General features: G+C 38.7%; 1 protein-coding gene across 2 annotated transcripts in view; it reads right to left on the minus strand.

Annotated features, from left to right (window-relative positions):
• The window catches only part of STK32A (serine/threonine kinase 32A), a 155,095-nt gene extending 141,333 nt beyond the window's left edge, over positions 1-13,762 (minus strand). The window contains exons 1-2 of one of the 2 annotated variants that reach the window (XM_069102656.1): positions 13,444-13,762; positions 8,029-8,203 (exon numbers count right to left, since the gene is read on the minus strand). In XM_069102656.1, coding sequence (XP_068958757.1) covers positions 8,029-8,080 — 52 coding nt within the window. In that variant the 5' untranslated portion in view covers positions 8,081-8,203; positions 13,444-13,762. The remainder of the gene's footprint in view (positions 1-8,028; positions 8,204-13,443) is intronic. The other variant, XM_069102657.1, reaches the window with a different exon arrangement.
• Between the last annotated feature and the right edge of the window lie 6,194 nt (positions 13,763-19,956).

The raw sequence follows: 19,956 nt of genomic DNA on the forward strand, positions 1-19,956 counted from the left end.
GAAGCCAAGGGAGGAGATAGTATCAAGGAGCGAATGGGGAGGGACTTTGGAACACATATTCCTGATAATGATAGCTTCGTGATGCTATTCTCTTGCCCTAAATTTGAGTCTGAAAACAAGGCTATGATAATTTGTTAGTTAGGTCAAATGGCAGGATGCAGACAAAATATTTTGAAAACTGTAACTCACTATGTAAATGTCAGTTCCTCTCTCTCATCATTATTATTAAAATTTTTAGAAAATAAAACCAGTCACAGAGTACAGAGGAAAACACATTGAATCATATGGCCTGGGTTTAAATCTTGCCTCTGATATGAGACTATGTTTACTATGATACTACCTATGTTTCCTTAGGCTAGTAACTTACCTTCTCTGAACCTCAGTTTCCTCGTCTGTAAGATGAGGATATATCCTATGTAGTCTCTTCTAGCTCTACCATTTTCATGACAATGGATAAGATTGTTTTTAAAAGTGCTGGCTTGCATTAAAACTTCCTCATCATATTTGGGTTCAAATTTTTGCTTTAAAATGAGTCAGAAGGAGTGGCTAGGTGGTGCAGTGGACCTGGAGTCAGGAGGACCTGAATTCAAATCCGGCCTCAGACACTTAAAACTTACTCTCCATGTGACCTTGGGCAAGTCACTTACCCCCAATTTCCCTGCCCTCCCCCCTCCAAAAAGCAAAAATTAAAATAAAATAAAATGAGTCAGAAAAATAAAAACTGTCATTAGTTAGTAACACAGATATGATTGCCATCAGTAATCACTTGCCCTCTATTACTTTCAGGGAACCAAAAATCAATTTTCTGCTGGTGTAATTATTCTTCCAACTAACAAGAGGCATTGAGATCTGAGAGAAAGAACATGGGATTCTCAGTGAGAAAAACTGGATTTGAGTCCTGGTTTTCTAAAACTCACAATAATAATACTAGCTAACATTTATACAGGGGCTGCGATGTGTCAGGCATTGTGCCAATCTCATTTGATCCTCACAGCAACCCAGGGAGGCAGGTGTTCTCATTATCTTCATTTTACAGATGAGGAAACTGAGGCAAACGGGAGTTAAGTGACTTTTAGGTCATACGGCTCCTGCATATCTAGGGCCAGATTTGAACTCTGATCTATCCTGACTCCGGGTCCAGCACTCTATTTACCTAATTTACTCATTGATAATAGTCGAGTCACTTAAAACTCTAAATACTTGTGTTACTGGTACCACAGGGTTGTTGAGAAAAAAGCATTACCTGTTTCATGACTAGGTTTGTGCCCCTGTCTGGGACAATGCCAGGAAATAATTAAAGGTCTTTAATGGTTCGTTCCATGCTTTCCTGACTAATTGAAATGAAATCTGACAAGAGAAAAAGAGGGGGAAAAGGAATGTGAGACTGTGACATGCAGCTCCTAGATCAATTGTTTGGAAGTGGACATTGTTTTTCAGCTGACTTAGGCACAAACTTGTGTGATCCATCAATTTTGCCATGTGGTCGATACAGTTCTGTTGTGAAGATGGTGGGACTCATGGGACAGACCACTTATCACAGCATAGATACAACCCGAGTTGAGTTGAGTTTAATCAAGTTTTTTAGAAACCTCAATACAACTAAGGACTAACTATGTGGTGAGAGTTGGACTTGAGAGTGAACCTACATGAGGAAGGTATAAAATGTTCTTGGACTATAATTTTGTTCTCGTTCAGTCGTGTCTGACTCTTTATGACCCATTTGTGGATTGCCATTTCTTTTTCCAGATCATTTTACAGGTGAGGAACTGAGGCAAACAGGGTTAAAGTGACTTGCCCAGGGTCACACAGCTAGTAATTATGAGAGGCCAGATTTGAACTTAGGTTCTCCTGACTCCAGGACCTGTGTTCTATCCACTGTACCACCTAGCTATCTCTGGGCTATAAATGGGAAAAGACAAAACATGAAGTCACTGAATTTAATATTTGCCTTATTAAACATGCATTTGATGGCTTTCAAAGTTTTTTTTTTAAATTATCTATTATTCCATGTCAAGTGCATCTATGTGAACAACTTTTCTGATGCTCTCTTTTTCTTCTCTTTCTTTTCTTTTCTCTGCAGGTGGAACTACAGAACCCCCAGATCTACCAACTGGAAGGTATTTCAGAGGCCATCAAATCCATTCTAAAACATTAGTACCAAGTGACTTCCAATGATAGAGCACTCCCTCTCTCCCTCCCTCCCAGTCTTGGAGTTAGAGCCAGAAGGGAGCTGAGGGTCACCCAGGTCCAAACCACTTATTTTATAGGCTCAGAGAGGCTATGTCACTTGTCCAGAGTCACATAGCTTGGAAATGTCTGAGACAAGATTTTGATGGGGTCTTCTGTGACTCCAAGTGCAGTATTCTATCTACTATGCCAACTGTATGTGCATGGACAGTCTACTTTTGGATATCGTATCTGCTTCTTTGCAATTCCATGTATATTTCCTAATTCTGCCCTCTAGGGCCAAGTAGAACAAATTAAATTCTTTTTTTCCACATGAAATCTCCTGGATTTCGAGGAAAGACCTAACCTAGCGAATCTGCATTTCCTTCCCTCCCCTCCCCGTCACTCCCCTTTCCTCTCCTCTCCTCCCTCTCCTCTCTTTGGCTTTTAATGGACATCCTCTAGCTTGCATATGTCTTCCCTAAAATGTGGTACTCAGAACTGCACACAGTACCCCCGACAGGGTCTGAGCACAGCAGGGTAAAATAGAGTTATCACTGCCCTTATTCTGGATATAACATCTCTCTTATGGCAGTCTAAGTTAGCATTAGTTTTTTTTTTGCTTTCCTTTGTTTTTGGCAGCCATACCACACCGTAAATAGAATACTGGACTTGGAGTCTATAAGAACTGGGTTCAGAGCTTGCTTCTGATACCTGGACTGTGTGACCAGGGGTCTTTTTTATGAGTGTTGGTTTACAAAAAAGACTCTCTTCTGCCACTTAAAAAAAAAACAAACAAACGAATAAGCAAGCAAACAAAAAAAACCCCTCTATTTTATACAAGTTGCAGGATATACTTTGGACATCACTGCAATGTAATGAATTATTTGTCAGAACTAGATATAAAATATGGACTATGCCAAATAAGCATGAGCCTTTTAAGCCAATGAGTTCTAGCATTAATAGAGCACCTTAAGGTTGGCGAAACATGTTACAAACATTATCTCATTTTATCCTCACAATGACTGTGAGGCAGGTGCTATTATTATTATGCCCATTTATATGATTATATAATGATATGATATGGGATCCTGCTGCACACAAGGGGCAGTTCTGTTGCTAAAGATATTAGTTTAGCAACACAACCCAATATTTTGACATTTATCAGAGGCTTATGAACAAAAGTCATGTTTGAGGAAGAAAACAAAACATCACATGATTGATTTGAGGCAAAAGGCTTTTTACAAGTAATGACAGGTATTGGGGCACAGTGAAAATAGTACTGGCTTTGAAATCCAAAGAGCTCAGTTCAAATCCTGCCTGCCATTTAATACATTGCGAGCTCGGGCAAGTCATTAACCTTTATCTCAGTTCTCTCATTTGTGAAATATAGTTGGACTATTAGGTAACATTTAATCTCTCTTCTATCTCTAAAACTATGAGCCTGTCAATTACTCGTGTGTGCGTGTATGTGTGCGCATGCATGAGCAGGCAATCAAGGTTAAGTGACTTTCCCAGAGCCACACAGCTAAGTGAGGATGGATTTGAACTCAGGTCCTTCTAACTCCATGGCTCGTCTCCACACTGTACTACCCAGCTTCCCCCAATCACTTCTTAAATGCCTAGGTGCTGGGGTTACAAAGATAAAAATGAAAGTCTTTCCTGAAAGGAATGAATACTCTTATCAATAATGAGTATCATCATCATTAACATTTTGCAAAGTATTTTACCTGTTATCTCATTTGATCTTCATTACAGACCAAGGTTGAGTGACTTGCCTAGGGTCACACAGCCAGTAAGTACCTAAGGCATGATGTGAACCCAAGTCTTCCTGATTCTAAAACCAGTGCTTTCTCTTAGCTACCTAGATTACCTTCATATTATATTCTGAAAGAGCTCTTTCTGGGAGATTTCAGCATTTCTTGCAAAGGATATTGCCATTCATCCTCCTAATATCCTGTGGGATTGATAACAAATTTGCCATTTGCCCACTAATATCCTATGGGATTGATAAGAAGCTCAGAGCCTAATCCCTTTTCACCTTTGTTCCCTAAAGACTAACCTCCCACACAGAGCTGTCTCTGACTCCAAAGGGAGCAGCCCAGGTAGAACAAATCCAAGCTTGGGGTGTATTTCCTTTCCTGTGTGTGTGTGTGTGTGTGTGTGTGTGTGTGTGTGTGTGTACATTTATAAACACACTCATAAGGTATCACAGAGTAACAAAGTTGCTTTTTTTAAAAAAACAAAAAAACCCTAACTTCTATATGCACCCTTCCTGTGGAATTGCCTTTGGACTCTATGGTGCATCCTGAATGTTCTCCAAGGTGTGGACTTTACATCCTTTGAGGCAGGAGACCTTAATTATTTTGTGTAATTAACTCCTTTGGCAGTCTGGTGAACCCATGGACCCCTTCTCAGATCTTTTTTAGACACTTTATGTAAAATACGTAGGATTACAAAGGAAACCAATTATGTTGAAATTAAGATGTAATTTTTTTCCCCAATCGCATTCCTGGATTTTCCTGAAATCTGAGGGCTGTGGACCCTCAGGTAAGAGCTCCTATATGAGGGCTGATTTGATGTTAGATAATCCAGGCAATTCCCTCAGTTTATCAATCTGTCATGTTATGAAAATTGGTAAGAGGGATGGCCTGTGATTCAAGCAGTAGTATGTTGGTAAATTTTTAACAATTAGCCCTCTAAAACCTCAAATGTACACAAAGCACACTTTTAGGTTTAATCAACATTATTAACATTTTCTTCATCACTTTCTTAAGTCTTAACAATCAATAAAACAATAAATCAAGTCCTAATTTGTAATATTCGCCAATTTCTGAATTGTAAATGCTCACACTGAAAATTTAACGGTCACCCCTGGATACAAGAGACCTAGTGGCAGTCCTCATTCGGCCTCTACATCCGTAGCTTTTTGTGATCAGTGAACATCCCTGAGTCTCAGTTTCTCCCACTGTGAATGAAGCATTTGAATTACATGGATCACTAAGATTCATTGTCTCTTTTTTTAATGGTGCACGTGTGTGTATGATTTTTGTTTCATTTTTAATTTATGGAATAAATTAAGCATTTCCATAATGTAGTATAATAAGAAGATGATTGTACAGGAAATTTCAAATCTGTTGCATACAACTTGCTATTCCTTTTAAATATATAGTAAAGTTATCAGATAAATTTCTTTTTTTCTCTTATTTCTTCCCTTCCTCCCCCTCTGCCCTAAAGCTAGTTACCATTAGGCACAAATATATGTGTATGTATAGATGTGTGTGTATGCATATATATTATACATATATATGTAAAATCATTCTATACATCTATTTATCAGTTCTTTCTCTGGATACAGATAGAATCTTCCTTCATATGTTCTTCATAGTTAATTTGGGTACTTATAATAGTCAAAATGACTAATTCATTTTAACACACTAGGAATTAACAAGGATGGTTGAGGAATGGGATGCTTTGGTAAACAAAATATTCTGGGAAATAAAAAGCTATCATACACAGGTGGCCAATTTCAAAGAATTCAAATATAGTAAAATTCACAACAGTCCCACTGTAATAATCTAGTACTAGTGACCCTGGGTCCTCAAAGCTACGCCAGAGGAGAGCAAGCTTTGGAAAGACTTTGATTATGGGGCCTGGAGATGAACTGGATATCTGTCAGTTTAGGGCAGCCCAGATAAGCATAGAGACACTCATCATCAGAAGGTTGGCTGCCACGTGAAGAAATATTTTGACCATATCAGCTTAGAAAATCTTCTGTAAGGTGTGGAGGGGTTGTATTCTATGTGGAAGGAGTATGAAATCTGATGAAATCTCAGTTTTTTATGGAAGAAGTGAACTGTACTTAAACACCTAATTAATTCTGAATATGACTTGGTGATACAAATGGAACTCTTGAATCTTTCAAAGTCTCAGTGTTGATGATGGAGTCTAGGTTGGCATTCTTTGGATTATACCATAGCATAGTGGATTTAGAGCTGGAAGAGACTTTATACACACATTGTTCAGTTATTTTATTTTTATTTTTTAGAGACTGGGTCTCCCTATCTCCCCCGAGCTAGAAGTTCAAGGGCCACTCATGGGGCCAACCCCATTCTGACTGGTATGGAAATTTAATCTGCGCTGTTTCTAACCTGGGCTGGTTTGCTTTTCACTAGGCAACCTGGTGGCTCCCCTCTCCATAGTACAGGTGCTTATGTGGCCTGTTCCATGGTGGCTCAGAACTCCAGAACTTAAGAGATTCCTCCAGACTAATTTCTCTGGTGGCAGAGATCACAGACAAGTGTCCCTATTCCCAGCAGACACCATCTAATTCTGCCCTCTCTTTTTCCAGATGAAGAACTAAGATCTAGAGAGGTCAAAGGGTTTGCCCCTGGTCACACAAACTGTCAGTGAATCTCAGAGTCATTGTTTGAATGATGGTCCTCTGACTCCAAATGAAATATTCTTTCTACTATTCCACTACTATATACGATGATTATTATTGTATTGTAGTCTGAAATTCATTCTGTATTTCCCAGTTTCAGACAACAATGGGACAATTTCAGCTGCCATCTTAACAGAGATCATAGGCTAAATCTCAGACCTGGTTTCTGGAGTCTTCTAGTTGATGACTGATAAATTATAGTATCCCTTTCATAAAAGAAAATATGGGTTCATAGGATTATAGATCCAGAGCTAGAAGGGACCTCAGAAGTCATCTTATCCAACCCTCTTATTTTATAGAAGAGGAAACTGAGGCACGGGGAAGTTTAAGTGATTTGTCCAAGGTCACAACAGTGAATAAGCATCAAAGGGGGGGGGGGAGAGGGAGAACTTGAATTCAAGTCCCCTGACTCCAGAACCAATACTCTTCACTGTAACATGCTGCCCCTTTAAAAACAAACAAACACCTCTATGTGTAAGGAGGATTTTGTTATCATTCTTACAGTTAGTTTCTCAGGATCCATGGCCATGGGAATGTCTAATTATCAAGTGTTTGATGATAACTCCCAGAATGACTCCAAGGATTCTAGATAGTAGTTCCTAGAGTCATTGTGACTGACAGTCATACTGAGGCTGAGCCGTAAGATAAGGGGTGATATAATGTAATATTTACTATGCTTGCACAGAATGATGATGTTGCTAAAGTTAACCTGTGAGCTTAATGTTGGCAAGATGCCTTCTTTGTCTGTTGCCATATAAAGCAGGTGGGCACTGGTCAGTGAGTGGGGGAAAGAATAGGGGAATCTGTGTGTGCCTTAATCAGCCTTCATTGAGGCTTGAGGGATTTAGGGGAGTGAAGAACTGTGTCTGTCTCGATTGATCCCATTAAGGTGTAGGGGTAGTCGCCCCCCCCCCCTTAACATGAGCCCCTGCAAGAGGGGTGATTAGCTGGTTCTCCCACAACCTTCTGAAAAGACTAGACTAGAATAAAGATGATTATTAACCCCTCCAAAGCTGTCTGCTTGTCTGACCAGATCAAGAGTGAACCTGTTAAGAGGCTGAAGTCTGAAAACTCTAGTGCCTCCTGTGTGTTATCTATGAAATAACCTCTAATTAATTTATTAATTCAATAACAAATATGGCAAAACTTGTCTAGCCAATGTATCTTCAGAAGCCTTATAATAAGTAGTCTTAACCACTGAAGAAAAAATAAATGCTGTGTAGAGAGTCAAGCCTTACCAGAACAGAATTCACATAATTTCTAAAAATTCACATCACCCTCTAAAATGCAAAACCATTTTTCCGCTCCCTCTTTCTTAAAGGCCACTAAGTGACCTTAAGCAATTCAAATACAATACTGTTTTCAAACCAAAAAGGCTACATTTAGACTTTTTAGTAGACCATTGCTTGGGGTCTTACCGTCTTCATTTTCATCATACACTGGAGGTTTACTGGAGGTATTGGCTCCCATGATGAAATCTTCCAAAACGTAGAATTTGCAATTACATTATCTTAGTGGACAAAGTGCTAACAGGTCTGGTGCAAGCACCCCTTTTCTCTTTAGATGATGTATGGAAGTTCCAGGTTGGACATCCTTTAAAATAAAAAAGAAAGAAATTGTGTTTTGGACTAGTCTGGGGCCCTCCCAGCAATGATTTTAGATGATGACTCACAGGATGACCTAAGCTGTACCTTTACAATTTTATTTGATAGTAAATGATTTTCGGAGGGACTTTCAGAAACTACATAATAGGATGTGACAACACATCAACAAAGGATAACAAACATATATCTTCAAAGTCTGAAGAAAGAAAAAAATGATATTTTTCTTAGTCAGAGCCTTCGGTTCAGGATAAAATGTTGAGAGGGTGCAAATTAACATTAAATTAGACCAGGTAGATGGTGCTATGAATAAAGCAGTAGAACTGGAGCCAGGAAGACCTGAGTTCAAATCCAGCCTCACACACTTTCTAGCTGTGGAACCCTTGATAAGTCGCTTAACGTCAGTTTCCTTATCTGTAAAATGAGGATACATCTACCTATCTGTTGATGTGACTATGAAATGAGATATTTGTAAAGCACTTAAATGTTAGATTCTACATAAATGCTTGTTGCATTGCTTTTTGTTATTTATTATTATTATTACATGAGTTCCTACAGAAGAAGGTGAGGGAAACAGCTACTTTGATACCAACTGAGGAGTGTGGAAAAGGAGGTTGAGGCTTCAGGCTCCTTTCACTCTGAGATTCTACTTTTCACACTAAAATTGTAACATTTTCCATTTTCACATAACTGGATGTGTTATTTTCACATCATGAATTACACAATTCATTGAGGGCTTACATTGTGTTACTGAAACTGGTTAGGACTGTATGTCCTAGGGAGTGGCTGCTTCAGGTGTTTGAAACTACATAGAGCTCTATAATTAGGATATAAAAACAGTAAAACTAGAACTTAATGCTCCATTTGAAATTTCAAAAAGGATATTCAAAATCTCCCTTAAGTATATTTGTGATATGAAATGATTGGTTTATTTCTTTTGCTTGTATTTGTTGGCACCTGTGTTGTATAAATGTTCAATGATTTAAAAAAAAAATCCGTGTCAATGATCAGAGATGGAAGGAATGGCCCAATGTGCTGATAGCTAAGAGTTTCGATCCTGGGGCTGAATTTGGTTCTGATACATGTTATCTGTGTAAACTGGTCAAATCTTCATTTTTCTGAGCCTCTGTTTCCTCATCTGCAAAACGGGGATAGTGCATTTCCACTGCTAACCTTACAGAACTAATGTGGGGAAAAAAATGAACCATAAAATACTTTCAAAATGGGAGTCATTATGATAAACCATAGTATACTGGTGAAAATGAGAATCATTATCTCCCTTCAAGGATCCTTTCTGGTCCTATCTCTGTGAAAAAACTTTCCTGATTCCTTTAGTATTCAGGGTTCTCTTCTGTTTCCAAATATATTGCATTGGTTTGCCTGTTTAAATGTTGTTCAATTAAGGATTGTTAATCTTTTCCCCCTTCCCCAAACTCTTTGAAGGCAAGGACTGATTAATTTTGTCTTTGAACTTCCAGTAGTGAACTCCTAACAAATATATAATTAATTAATTAAGAGTAAACAGTGTAGTGGTATAAGGAACCAGGAGATCTGGGTCTGAGATGTATAACTTAGGTCAAGTCAATTCCTCTCTCAGACTCTCAATTTTCCAATCTGTAAAAAGAGGCAGTTAGATGATCCCTGATGTCAATGCTAATGTTTTATATATGCCACTTATCTTACTTATTATTTTCTTTTGTTAAAAAATACTATGTGTATCATAAATGGATTGAATTTTAATTTTTTTCAATATTTTATTTTTCCCCAGTTACATGTAAAAACAATTTTAATATTCTTTTTCCCCCCAAATTTTGAGCTCCAAATTATCTTCATCTCTCCCCTCCTCTCCCTCATCGAGAAGGCAAGCAATTTGGCATAGGTTATACATATGTAGTCATGAAAAACCCATTTCCATGAAAGTCACTCTGTGAAAGAAAACACAGACAAAAAAACCCAAGAAAAATAAAGGAAAGAAAAAGTATCTTTGATCTGAATTCAGGCTCTACCAGTTCTTTCTCTGGAGATGGACAGCACCTGTCATCATAAGTTCTATCAAATTGTCTTGGATCATTGTATTGCTGAGAGGAGATAAGTTATTCATGTTAGATCATCATACAATATTGCTGTTACTGTGTACGATATTCTCCTGATTCTGCTCATTTCACTTTGCATCAGTTCATGTAAATCTTTACATATTTTTCTGAGAGCATGCTGCTCATCAAGAAATGGATTGACTTCTAGGGAAAATTTTATTCTACAGAATGCAGTTCACCTCATAGGGATAAAAACATGAGACAGAACTGAAGAAAGACTCCCTACCTATGCCAGGGAAGAGTGATTTGAAAGGACTATGAGGCTTATGATAACCTCTTAAAGTAAGGTTAGAAGACAAACTCATTTTTGTACTAGGAAAATGAAAGTAACAAGTTCATTTGGCAAGCAGAAATCATTCAGGAAATGCTATTTTTCAAACTAAATCTACCATAAGTGCTGGCAAAATGCCTCTCAAAAGGAATCAGTAAATGGTGTTAGTAAAAAGGGAAGGAAATTAGGAAGAATCCATGTTATTGCATAGGAAAGGAGATGGAAAAACTAGCTAATGAAAATGTGAGCCAAGCACAAAAACAAAAATTTGAGAAAAAATTTTATGAGGTTAAAAAAAGCAAGCACCTAAAATATTTCTAGTAGCGAAAAAGGGCAGGGATGGGAGTAATTTTATTCTTAAGATGTGGACAATTCTGATACATAAAAGAGGGTGCAAATAAAACAATGGGATGCTGGTAGTGTTATATTATGGAATATCAAGTACAGATATGAAAGGAAAATAAGACAGGTAAGAAAAATGTATTCACTATGCAAAGCATCAGCTGCTAAGGGGAGGCTTGACCATCAGAAATCACTGTTATTAGTCTTTCATACTTTACTCTTTTGATTTTGCTTCTGCAAAAAGTAATTTGCAGTTGAAAATACTTTAGACCAGAGGTGTCAAACTAATGTCCTGAATTGTGGCTAGCAAAACTCCTAGATGCAACCCAAAGCAGATTAAAATGTTATTGGGAAATGTTTAACACTATTAATAAAAAATACAATGTAACATAGATAATACTAATTCATGGTTTTATAAATCAAAATGCAGACTGCAGAGGTCTATGTCTATTTGAGTTTGGGATCAGTGGAAGTTAGTCTGTTTCTCTTCACATTCCCATCTTTTGAGGCAATTAGGTAGTATAATCGTAGCGTGCTGAACTTGGAGTTAGAAAGACCCAAGTTCAAATCCTCCCTTAGGCACTTACTAGTTGTGTGATCAGGGCCAAGTCACTTGACCTCTCAGCCTCAGTTTCTTACCTGTAAAATGAGGATAATAATAACATCTATTTTATAGAATCATGAGGATCAAATGTGGTAATATGTGTAAGGAGTTTTGCAAATATTGAAGTGCTATGTAAATGTTAGCTACTATTCTTACTTTCTTTTCATCTATAGTCACGCTCCAGAAATTATTATTTCCAGCCATAGAAGTGGCAAAAGAGGTTTGAATCCTCCTCTAAGGCCATGTAATTCCATACCATCACCAGGAGGTTGACCATATGGGTTATGGCAGCAACACATTAACTCTGGAAGCTTCTAGCAAATTGGGAAGGTTCAAAGACGAATTGGATGGATGTCTACTATATGATTGAACTATCTAGTAAAGTTCAGTGTCTCATCACCACATTGGCTACAGAGTGATGAATTTTTCACCCACAGCAACTCATGAAGAATGCCTACCAAGTTATAGAGGGATTTTGATCTGTGTTGGTGGAGGGAGTACCCTGAAGCTTCACCTATCTTATAATTTGCAAAGGTAGATGTACAAACACACACACAACACACACATACACACTGGAAATTTTTATTTTTTATCATAATAACTGAACTTTACAGTACTCATTTTGATGCTTTAAACAATTTGTTCCCTCTGGTGTCAATGTTTTTTGGTTTCATTTTTTTTTTCATTTTATGAGAAGATGTGGGGAGGTGGTTGTATGGAGATATTACTAAAAATATTGACTTAAAACCTTACTCATTAACTAAAGGCAGTAAAAAAAAGTTGTTTATAAAGTATAATTTACTTTTGTAAGATTGTTAAAAACACTCCTACATTACCAGTTTCAGATTTCTTCCATTTCCCCAGTTTAGTAAGACAACCACATATCATTTCTCTCAGAGCTCAGAATTCCCTGATCCAGCCATCCTCCCTGAACAAAGAAAATTATGATATATACTTCTATAAAGATAATTGCCAGTCACATAGTCTTCTCTCCACTTTTCCATCTTTTACTCTTTTTTTATCCAGACTCACCACACATTCCAGAAGCAAAAATTCTATCTAGAATGAAGTTGTCATCTCATCCTACTATATGATAGGCCTTCTGCATCTACAAATGCCAGCTGCCATATCCCCATCCACTCAAGGCTTCTAGCACAATGGAAGAGTGAAGGAGCTTGGGTGTGTGACACTAGAGTCAGACATTCTATTCTGCAATGCTTTCCCTTTTCAGATCCTATTTTCGCTTAGGCCACTGATTTGGGGTGCTCTGACCTTCGAGCATTTGATTTAATATTCCAAACCAACAGATAGCGTGGGTAAGTTGGCAACAAGTGTGCATTTCCAAGTTGTGAGTGTCAGCAGGCAATGAATGAAAAATAGGTCAAATCATCAGAATGCTGTATCTTCAGAAAAATATACTTCTGGTCTGAGACTCCATGCAAATAAATCACTGCAGGGCAGGGGGCTCCTGAGAAAGTTCTTACATCTTTGTAGGTTTTTATTGCTACTGTATTTACTTAATCCTGCTGGGGTAAGAAAACTCCCCTGGGGATGAAGCAATCTGCAGCTTCAGAACTATCCAAAGCTGGTTTTAATCTTTGTTGGGAAGCCCTGATGATGGAAACAAAGGGGAAGGAAAACCTTTCACTCATTAGGTAGCAGCACCTGGACAGAAGGTGCAGGGAAGTGGATGGCAAAAGCGATTGCCTTTATTTTTGGCTTTGAGAGCCTCCCTTCCACAATACAGGCAGGAGATTTTCTTGAAGTTCTTCATCCTATTCCCTCATTCCCACCCCCACCCATATCCCCCCTACAGAACTCCCCTCAGCCCTTTAAACAAGCAGTGCGACTGCCCTACTCTAGGACAAAGAACCAGTGAAGGGGACATTTAGAAGCACAGAGAGTCCAGAATAGCCACCTACCTTGTTAGCAAGGAGCTGGGGAGACAGTGACTAGTGAACGCGGAGCTAGTGTCTCCAGGGCAGAAGCGACTACCTGAAGCTGTGGCAGCAGACAAACAGCAGATGCGAACTGCTTTGCTCTCGCTCTCCCTCTCTCTCTCGGGAGGGCTGGGTCTAGTGGGGGAGGGACAGAGAGCAGGGGAGAGTGAATTAAGTTTCCCGGCCAGGGAGTCCCCAGTCTGGCGCTGCCACCGGAGAACAGACAAAAGAGGGGAGCGACCCGGAGGCGGCCAGCCCCCACTTGCTTCTAGTTCACTTGGCCAGAGCAAGAAGTGGGGACTCCCTCTTTTTACTTGTGATGGTGTGTGTGTGTGTGTGTGTGTGTGTGTGTGTGTGTGTGTGTGAAATAACACAGAGTCAAAGAAACAAGAAGTTTGGGGCTGGGGCCGCCGGGGGTGGGGGTGCAATAAGGAAGGAGAGGTCCCCGGAAAGTAAGGGAAGCGCTCTCGTGATGTCAGTAAGAAGGACGAGGCTTCCGGACCTGACAGGGCTGCAGTGGGGTTGGAGTAGCCACAGGGGGATCGAATTGGCCACCGTCCTTTAACTGCGGGCCGTGAAAGGCACATTGAGCAGTGAGCGAGCAGAATGAAGGTTTTTCCAGCGTAACAAGCGCAGGGCAAAGCATGGCAATAGGCTACCCCTTTCCTGCCCAGCCTGTGGGGTGGAGGGTAAGAGAAGGCAGGCTTCGCTAGTAGCTAAGGCAGCCCTGGCTGCAAACTCTCGGTTAGAAAGGGTCCAAGCTGGGGATACTTAGGCGTCCAGTGTCCTCCAGGGCCTTGTATGTTCATGTGGGGACAAGGGGAAACGCGCCCCTCTATAGGAATACAAGCTAGTGTGGGGCTTGCAGAAGGCGGGTTGTGAGAGCCAGTTCAGCCCCGCGTTGGCCCTGAGCTCAGCTCACAGGCTCCTGCTCCCTTGGCTCTTGAGCTTAGGTTGAAGGACCTTTATCTCTCTGGGAGACTGAGTGGTATTATAGAAAAAATACTTCGGCTCTGGGTTCAGATCATCTGCGTTCAAATCCCACCACTGACACAACCTGTGTGAGCTTGGCCAAAGCACTTAACTTCCTTGAGACTTGCTTTTCCCTTCTGTAAAATGAGGATGCAGTGTGTTAGCGGCTAGCAGGAAAATGGGGTGTGTCAAGCATCTGAGCTCTCTCCTAGAGCTAGGATCCTGTATTGTATTTTCACAGCCTACACTCCGATTTAATTTCACCATAGTGTTAATGACTCATTTTGTGGAAAGTATTAGCTCTGAGGACCGAACTTCAAATTCTGCTTCTAGTATTACTTGCTTGATTTTGGGCAAGTCATGAAACCTTCCTTACTTCGCCTCAATTTCCTCATTTGTAAAATGATTGGATTAGACTAGATCAAGGATGGGGAACCTGCAGCCTGGAGGCCACATGTGGCACTCTAGGTCCTCAAGTGTGGCCCTTTGACTGAACCCAAACTTCACACAATAAATTCCTTTAATAAAAGGATTTGTTTTGTAAAACCTGGACTTAATCAAACAACTGCACCCGAGGACCTAGAAGGCCTCATGTTACCTCAAGGCTGCAGGTTCCTCACCCCTGGCCTAAATGACATCTGAGGTTTCTTTCAGTGTCTGATTTATGACCCCAGAATTCTGACTTTGAGGCTCTCCTTTAGGATGCTAACTCCAGTTTGAGTTTTGTCTTTATTCCCAGGTGCCTAACACAGTCCCTTTTCCATAGTATACATGTAATAAAATGTTTGCTGAATTGAAGGACAGACTAAATGATCCCAAAGAGAGTTAAGAATACAGCTCTCCCCCCTCCAATGAATAGAAATGGTGTTTAAACTGCAGGGGAAAATATTGGGGAGGGGGGGAAAGTAGTGGGGTTAGAGTTGAGCTGAGCTTTAAGGCAAAAACTAGATGCCAGGTACCTCTCCAGTGTTCCTATAGATTCTAAAAATATTTTCATTTTTCTAATTTATTTTTTGATTATTGTAAAACCCCCACTGGAGTCTAATCTTTATATTACATCACAGCTTGTTCAGCACCAGAGGACTGGCCATATTTTTGCTATCTGTTCAGAAGGCTTTCTTGGGGCGACTAGGTGGCCCAGTGAGTAAAGCGCCGGCCCTGGAGTCAGGAGGACCGGAGTTCGACACTTAACACACACACACACACACACACACACACACACACACACAACTAGCCTGTAACCTTGGGCAAGTTACTTAACCCCAATTGCCCTCCAAAAGGCAAAAAAAAAAAAAAAAGAGGCTTTCTTGTGTCTGCTGCTTATCAGTTTCGACAAGACACTACAACGAAAGCTATTCAACAAACTCTGACAATAGAAACTTTAGGGAAACTGCCTGCTAAATTTTTGCTGTGATCTTTGGCGCCCCCGGGTGGAAACAAGAGAATGAGGTAAATAACTTTGTTAAAAGGAAACCAATTATAAAAGGGGTACTTCAAACCATAATTTATACAGTGTCCCCGAAGTCTTACTGTTGCATTAAACTATTAAAGCTTGTGTTTTGGTACTTAACCTTTTTGAAAAAAAAAGTTACTTGTGACGTGAGTGCTTTAATGCTTTGAAAGAACCAAATACAATTGTTCTTGGAGCTATCTCCTCTGATTTTTAAAACCCCAATGCAAAGAGAAAATGCAGAAAACATGGAACAGTGGGAGTTCTTATAAAGTGCTACCAGTGGTGGGGAACTTGCAGCCTTGAGGCCACATGTGGCCCTCTAGCTCCTCAAGTGCCGCCCTTTGACTGAATCAAGAACTTCACAGAACAAATCCCTTAATAAAATGTTCCCCACCCTGTGCTAGACCCTGAGGTCTGAGGTTCTAGAGTGGAATGCTAGGTCTGATACTAACAACCTTGGGCAAGTTGGTTTTTCCTTTCTAGGCCACAGTTTCCTCATCTGTAAAAACAAAACTGTTGGATAAATGATCCGTAAAGTACCTTACTGAGAAGGAGCCTTGGAACCTTGAGGACTTATGATAGTTGTGTGAATCTGGACAAGTCATTTAAACTTTGTAACTTATGGATGAATTTCTCACCTCTATCAGAGGGAGGAGTTTGCGCACTAAGTGTTCCCCTACACTGAAGAACTCTTAGGTTCTGACCCCTGAAATTGGACCATTTCCAGCTCTAAATCTACGAATCTGAAAACTTAAGAGACTATTTTTAAGCGGCTAAATTTCTTTTGCAGACAAGTCCCTCAGTGTGGATTACTATTAGGAACAATAAGAGAATTTAGAGATTCTGTCTGAAAGTGTGGAAATGGACATAAAACAGAAATCAAAGTGCTCTTTGTCTAAAAATTCAAAAGCCTGATCCTGCAAAGAGTACACAAATCATCCCTCAATTTCCAAGAACCACTGAGGGACCACAGTGTCTTTCCCTGACACTTCTCATTTAACTCAAAGATTCACAGCTCCTAATCTGTATGTTTCCTTCCTGTGGGAACTGATCAGTGAGGAATGAGGAGTCTTTCCCTTCCCATCCTCCTCCCCCAAATAAAATAGCAACAGTATATAAGATATTCAAGTAACTCTTGGAAAGTGTATCCCATTCAGCAGCTGAGCAGACTGAAGGTCTGTCCTCTAAAAAGAATCCTCTTAGTCATAAGATGTACATTTAGTTTCCAAACTTGGAGAGCCAGTGTTTCTTTCGCATCAACTACTGTACTAGATCTGGCACAGATCATAAGGAGATCTTTCTCTTTAGAAAATCACCCTTAAAGGAGCCTTTTCTTATAGTTTATTCTTTGGGACTGGAAGTTGTTCTTCATTAATGTCATTTATGGTAAACGACTGCAATAAATTTGACTTAAAGATTTCAAAATGTTTTTCTATCTCACACCCACACAGATGGAGAATTTTTAATCTTATGTTTATGGTATGTTTTAATTTTTTTTCTCATTACTCTCACAATCTGCAGTTCTAGTGTATTGCAATTTATTTATGAAGACTAGCAGGAACCCAGGAGATTTTAAATTTCTGATAACTAGATATGAGTATAGCTAAAATGTTATCTAGGTTTTCTCCCTAAGGGTCTTGGGGAAAATGAGTAAAAGAGCATCAATTAAATTTTTAAGTTTTCTGAAACTTTTCTCAAAAAGAAATATTTATAATCTAGATAAAAGGCATGTTATTGCCTCCTTCCCCAAAATCAGTTATAAAAGATCAATATAAAGAGAAATATTTCTCTAACCATAGAGTGATTATGATTTATTATAAACTTAACATACATATCAGTGCAACTAATCAACCAAACTTTGTAATTATAGATAAATAAAATACTTTGACATATTTAATAGAGATTTCTATAGCCTATGATAAGTTGATCTTTACAGAAAAAACAACCCTCTGTTCACAGGGGATTGCCAAGCTGGCCAGACTTAGTGTGGTTGCTCAACTTTAGTGCTACAGCAAGGCAAAACCCCTGCGCTCACAAATCCACTACTGGGCTTCATATGAAATATTCATTTTCCCAAAGTGCTGGGGAAAATCTTTAAAAATGTTTTTATCTTATGTATGCTGTTTTAAAGATATTGATAAATATAAAGTAACTAGTAAACTATGGAACTTATTTGAAAATAATACAGATTCAGCTTGTCCATTGTATCAATTTTCTATACTTGGTCCAACTAAGACATCATGTACATTTATTTATTAGGAAATTCAGCTTTCTGTATAGGCTATATCAGATTGCTTGCCATCTTGGGAAGGGGTGAGTGGAGGGAGCTAGAGAGAAAAAAAATTGTAACTCAAAATCTTATAAAAGTGAATGTTGAAAACTAAAAAAGAGAAAAAAGAAAATTCACCTTTCTCCTATGTTAGGGTGTACTCTGGATAAAATAGTTTCATAGATACCTTGCCCACCCTGTGACCCAGCACTTTGAAACCATTAGGAGGCATCATTTCAAGATCAAGTCCATTATCTCCATATCAGTAGAAATAAAGAAGTGGCTTTAAAAAAATCTGTGTTAATTCTAATGTACACTTAGGAAAAAAAGAGTACTGACCATATTAAGAAGTCATGCTATTTGAAGACAGAAGAATGAGTTGGAGTGAGTTGTGTGTCACCTGGGTTTTGATCACTAACTGCCAGCTCTGATTCTGACTCATTGCATGACCTTGGACAGGGTACTTTGTCCAAAGATTTCTTTTGGTTCCTTGGTTTCCTCATCTGTAAAATAATGGGGTTGGATTAATTAATCTTTGAAGTCTAAACTCTTTGATGTTTCAACTTTCTAGGCCTCAGTTTTGTCATCTGTAAAAAAAAAAGAAAAGAAGGGGTTGGACTAGATGACCTCTGATATCCTTTCAACTCTTTAAGCTTTGCATTTGTGTGATAAGTAGATGAAAGAAATGAGAAAAAAAATATGCATTATGCCTTATTTGACTTGACATCAGCAATAGTTTCTACTTATAGATGTGCCTTACTTTATGCAATAAATGTGTTGCTGAAAAGTTGTGTGTATTGTGTCCAGGAGACTAGTTGTTTGATTGTGGGCAAGTTACAACCTCTTTGAGATTCTGTTTCTTCTGTAACAATATGGAAACAATACTACCTCTTCAATTTACTGCAAGAGATTGTTATGAGAATTAAGTAGAATGTCTGTGAACATGATTTGATAGCCATAAGGCAATAAATGAATATACAGTTGTACTAATAACATTTTCCCACTATCATTTTAGAGATGTTTTATCTTTATTTTTAATTGATCCTTAATTGGCAGGAAATCTTAACCTTCTATATACTTTTTGAGGGAATGATCTAATTTACGGTTTGTGATGTGGTAACAGAGAAGAGTGTAAAAAATGCTAGATTGGTAGTCAGAAGACCATTTATATTTCAGTTCTTATACCCTGTTAAATGATATCTCTAGGCCTCAGTTTCCCATCTAAAATATAAAGGTTTTGACCCTGAAGGTTCATTTGAGTTCTAAATTTATGATTCTATGTGGAAATGTGTCATTTTCGAAAGGAGAGTTTTGGCCACGCATCTAGAAGACTGAATAGTTACTATGTTCCAAAGTGCTTGCTACTATGAAAGTAGCAACTTAAAATTTTTAAAAAATCAAACTAACCAAAGATTTGTTTATTTTATTGTTTTTTTCATAAACCAGTTCTTATGTTTATTTATTAGCTCAACAGTTTTCCTAATTTCAATTTTATTAATCTCTCCTTTGGTTTTCAGTATTTCTAATTTGGTATTTAATTGGGGATTTTTCATTTGTTTTTTCTAGCTTTTTAAGTTGCATGCCCAATTCATTGATCTCCTCTTTCTCCATTTTATTCATGTAAACATTTAGAGACATAAAACTTTCTCTAAGAACTGCTTTTGCTACATCCCATAACTTTTGATATGTATGTTTCTTATTGTCATTTTTTTGGATGAAGTTATTGTTTCTATGACTTGTTTTACCCACTTGTTCTTTAGGATTAGATTATTTAGTTTCCAAGTGATTTTTAGTCTATCTT

This window comes from Petaurus breviceps, unplaced genomic scaffold (genome assembly GCF_028583685.1).
Source record: "Petaurus breviceps papuanus isolate PSGF00001 unplaced genomic scaffold, PetGlider_PUasm1.0 551, whole genome shotgun sequence".
Classification (NCBI taxonomy): Eukaryota; Metazoa; Chordata; class Mammalia; order Diprotodontia; family Petauridae; genus Petaurus; species Petaurus breviceps.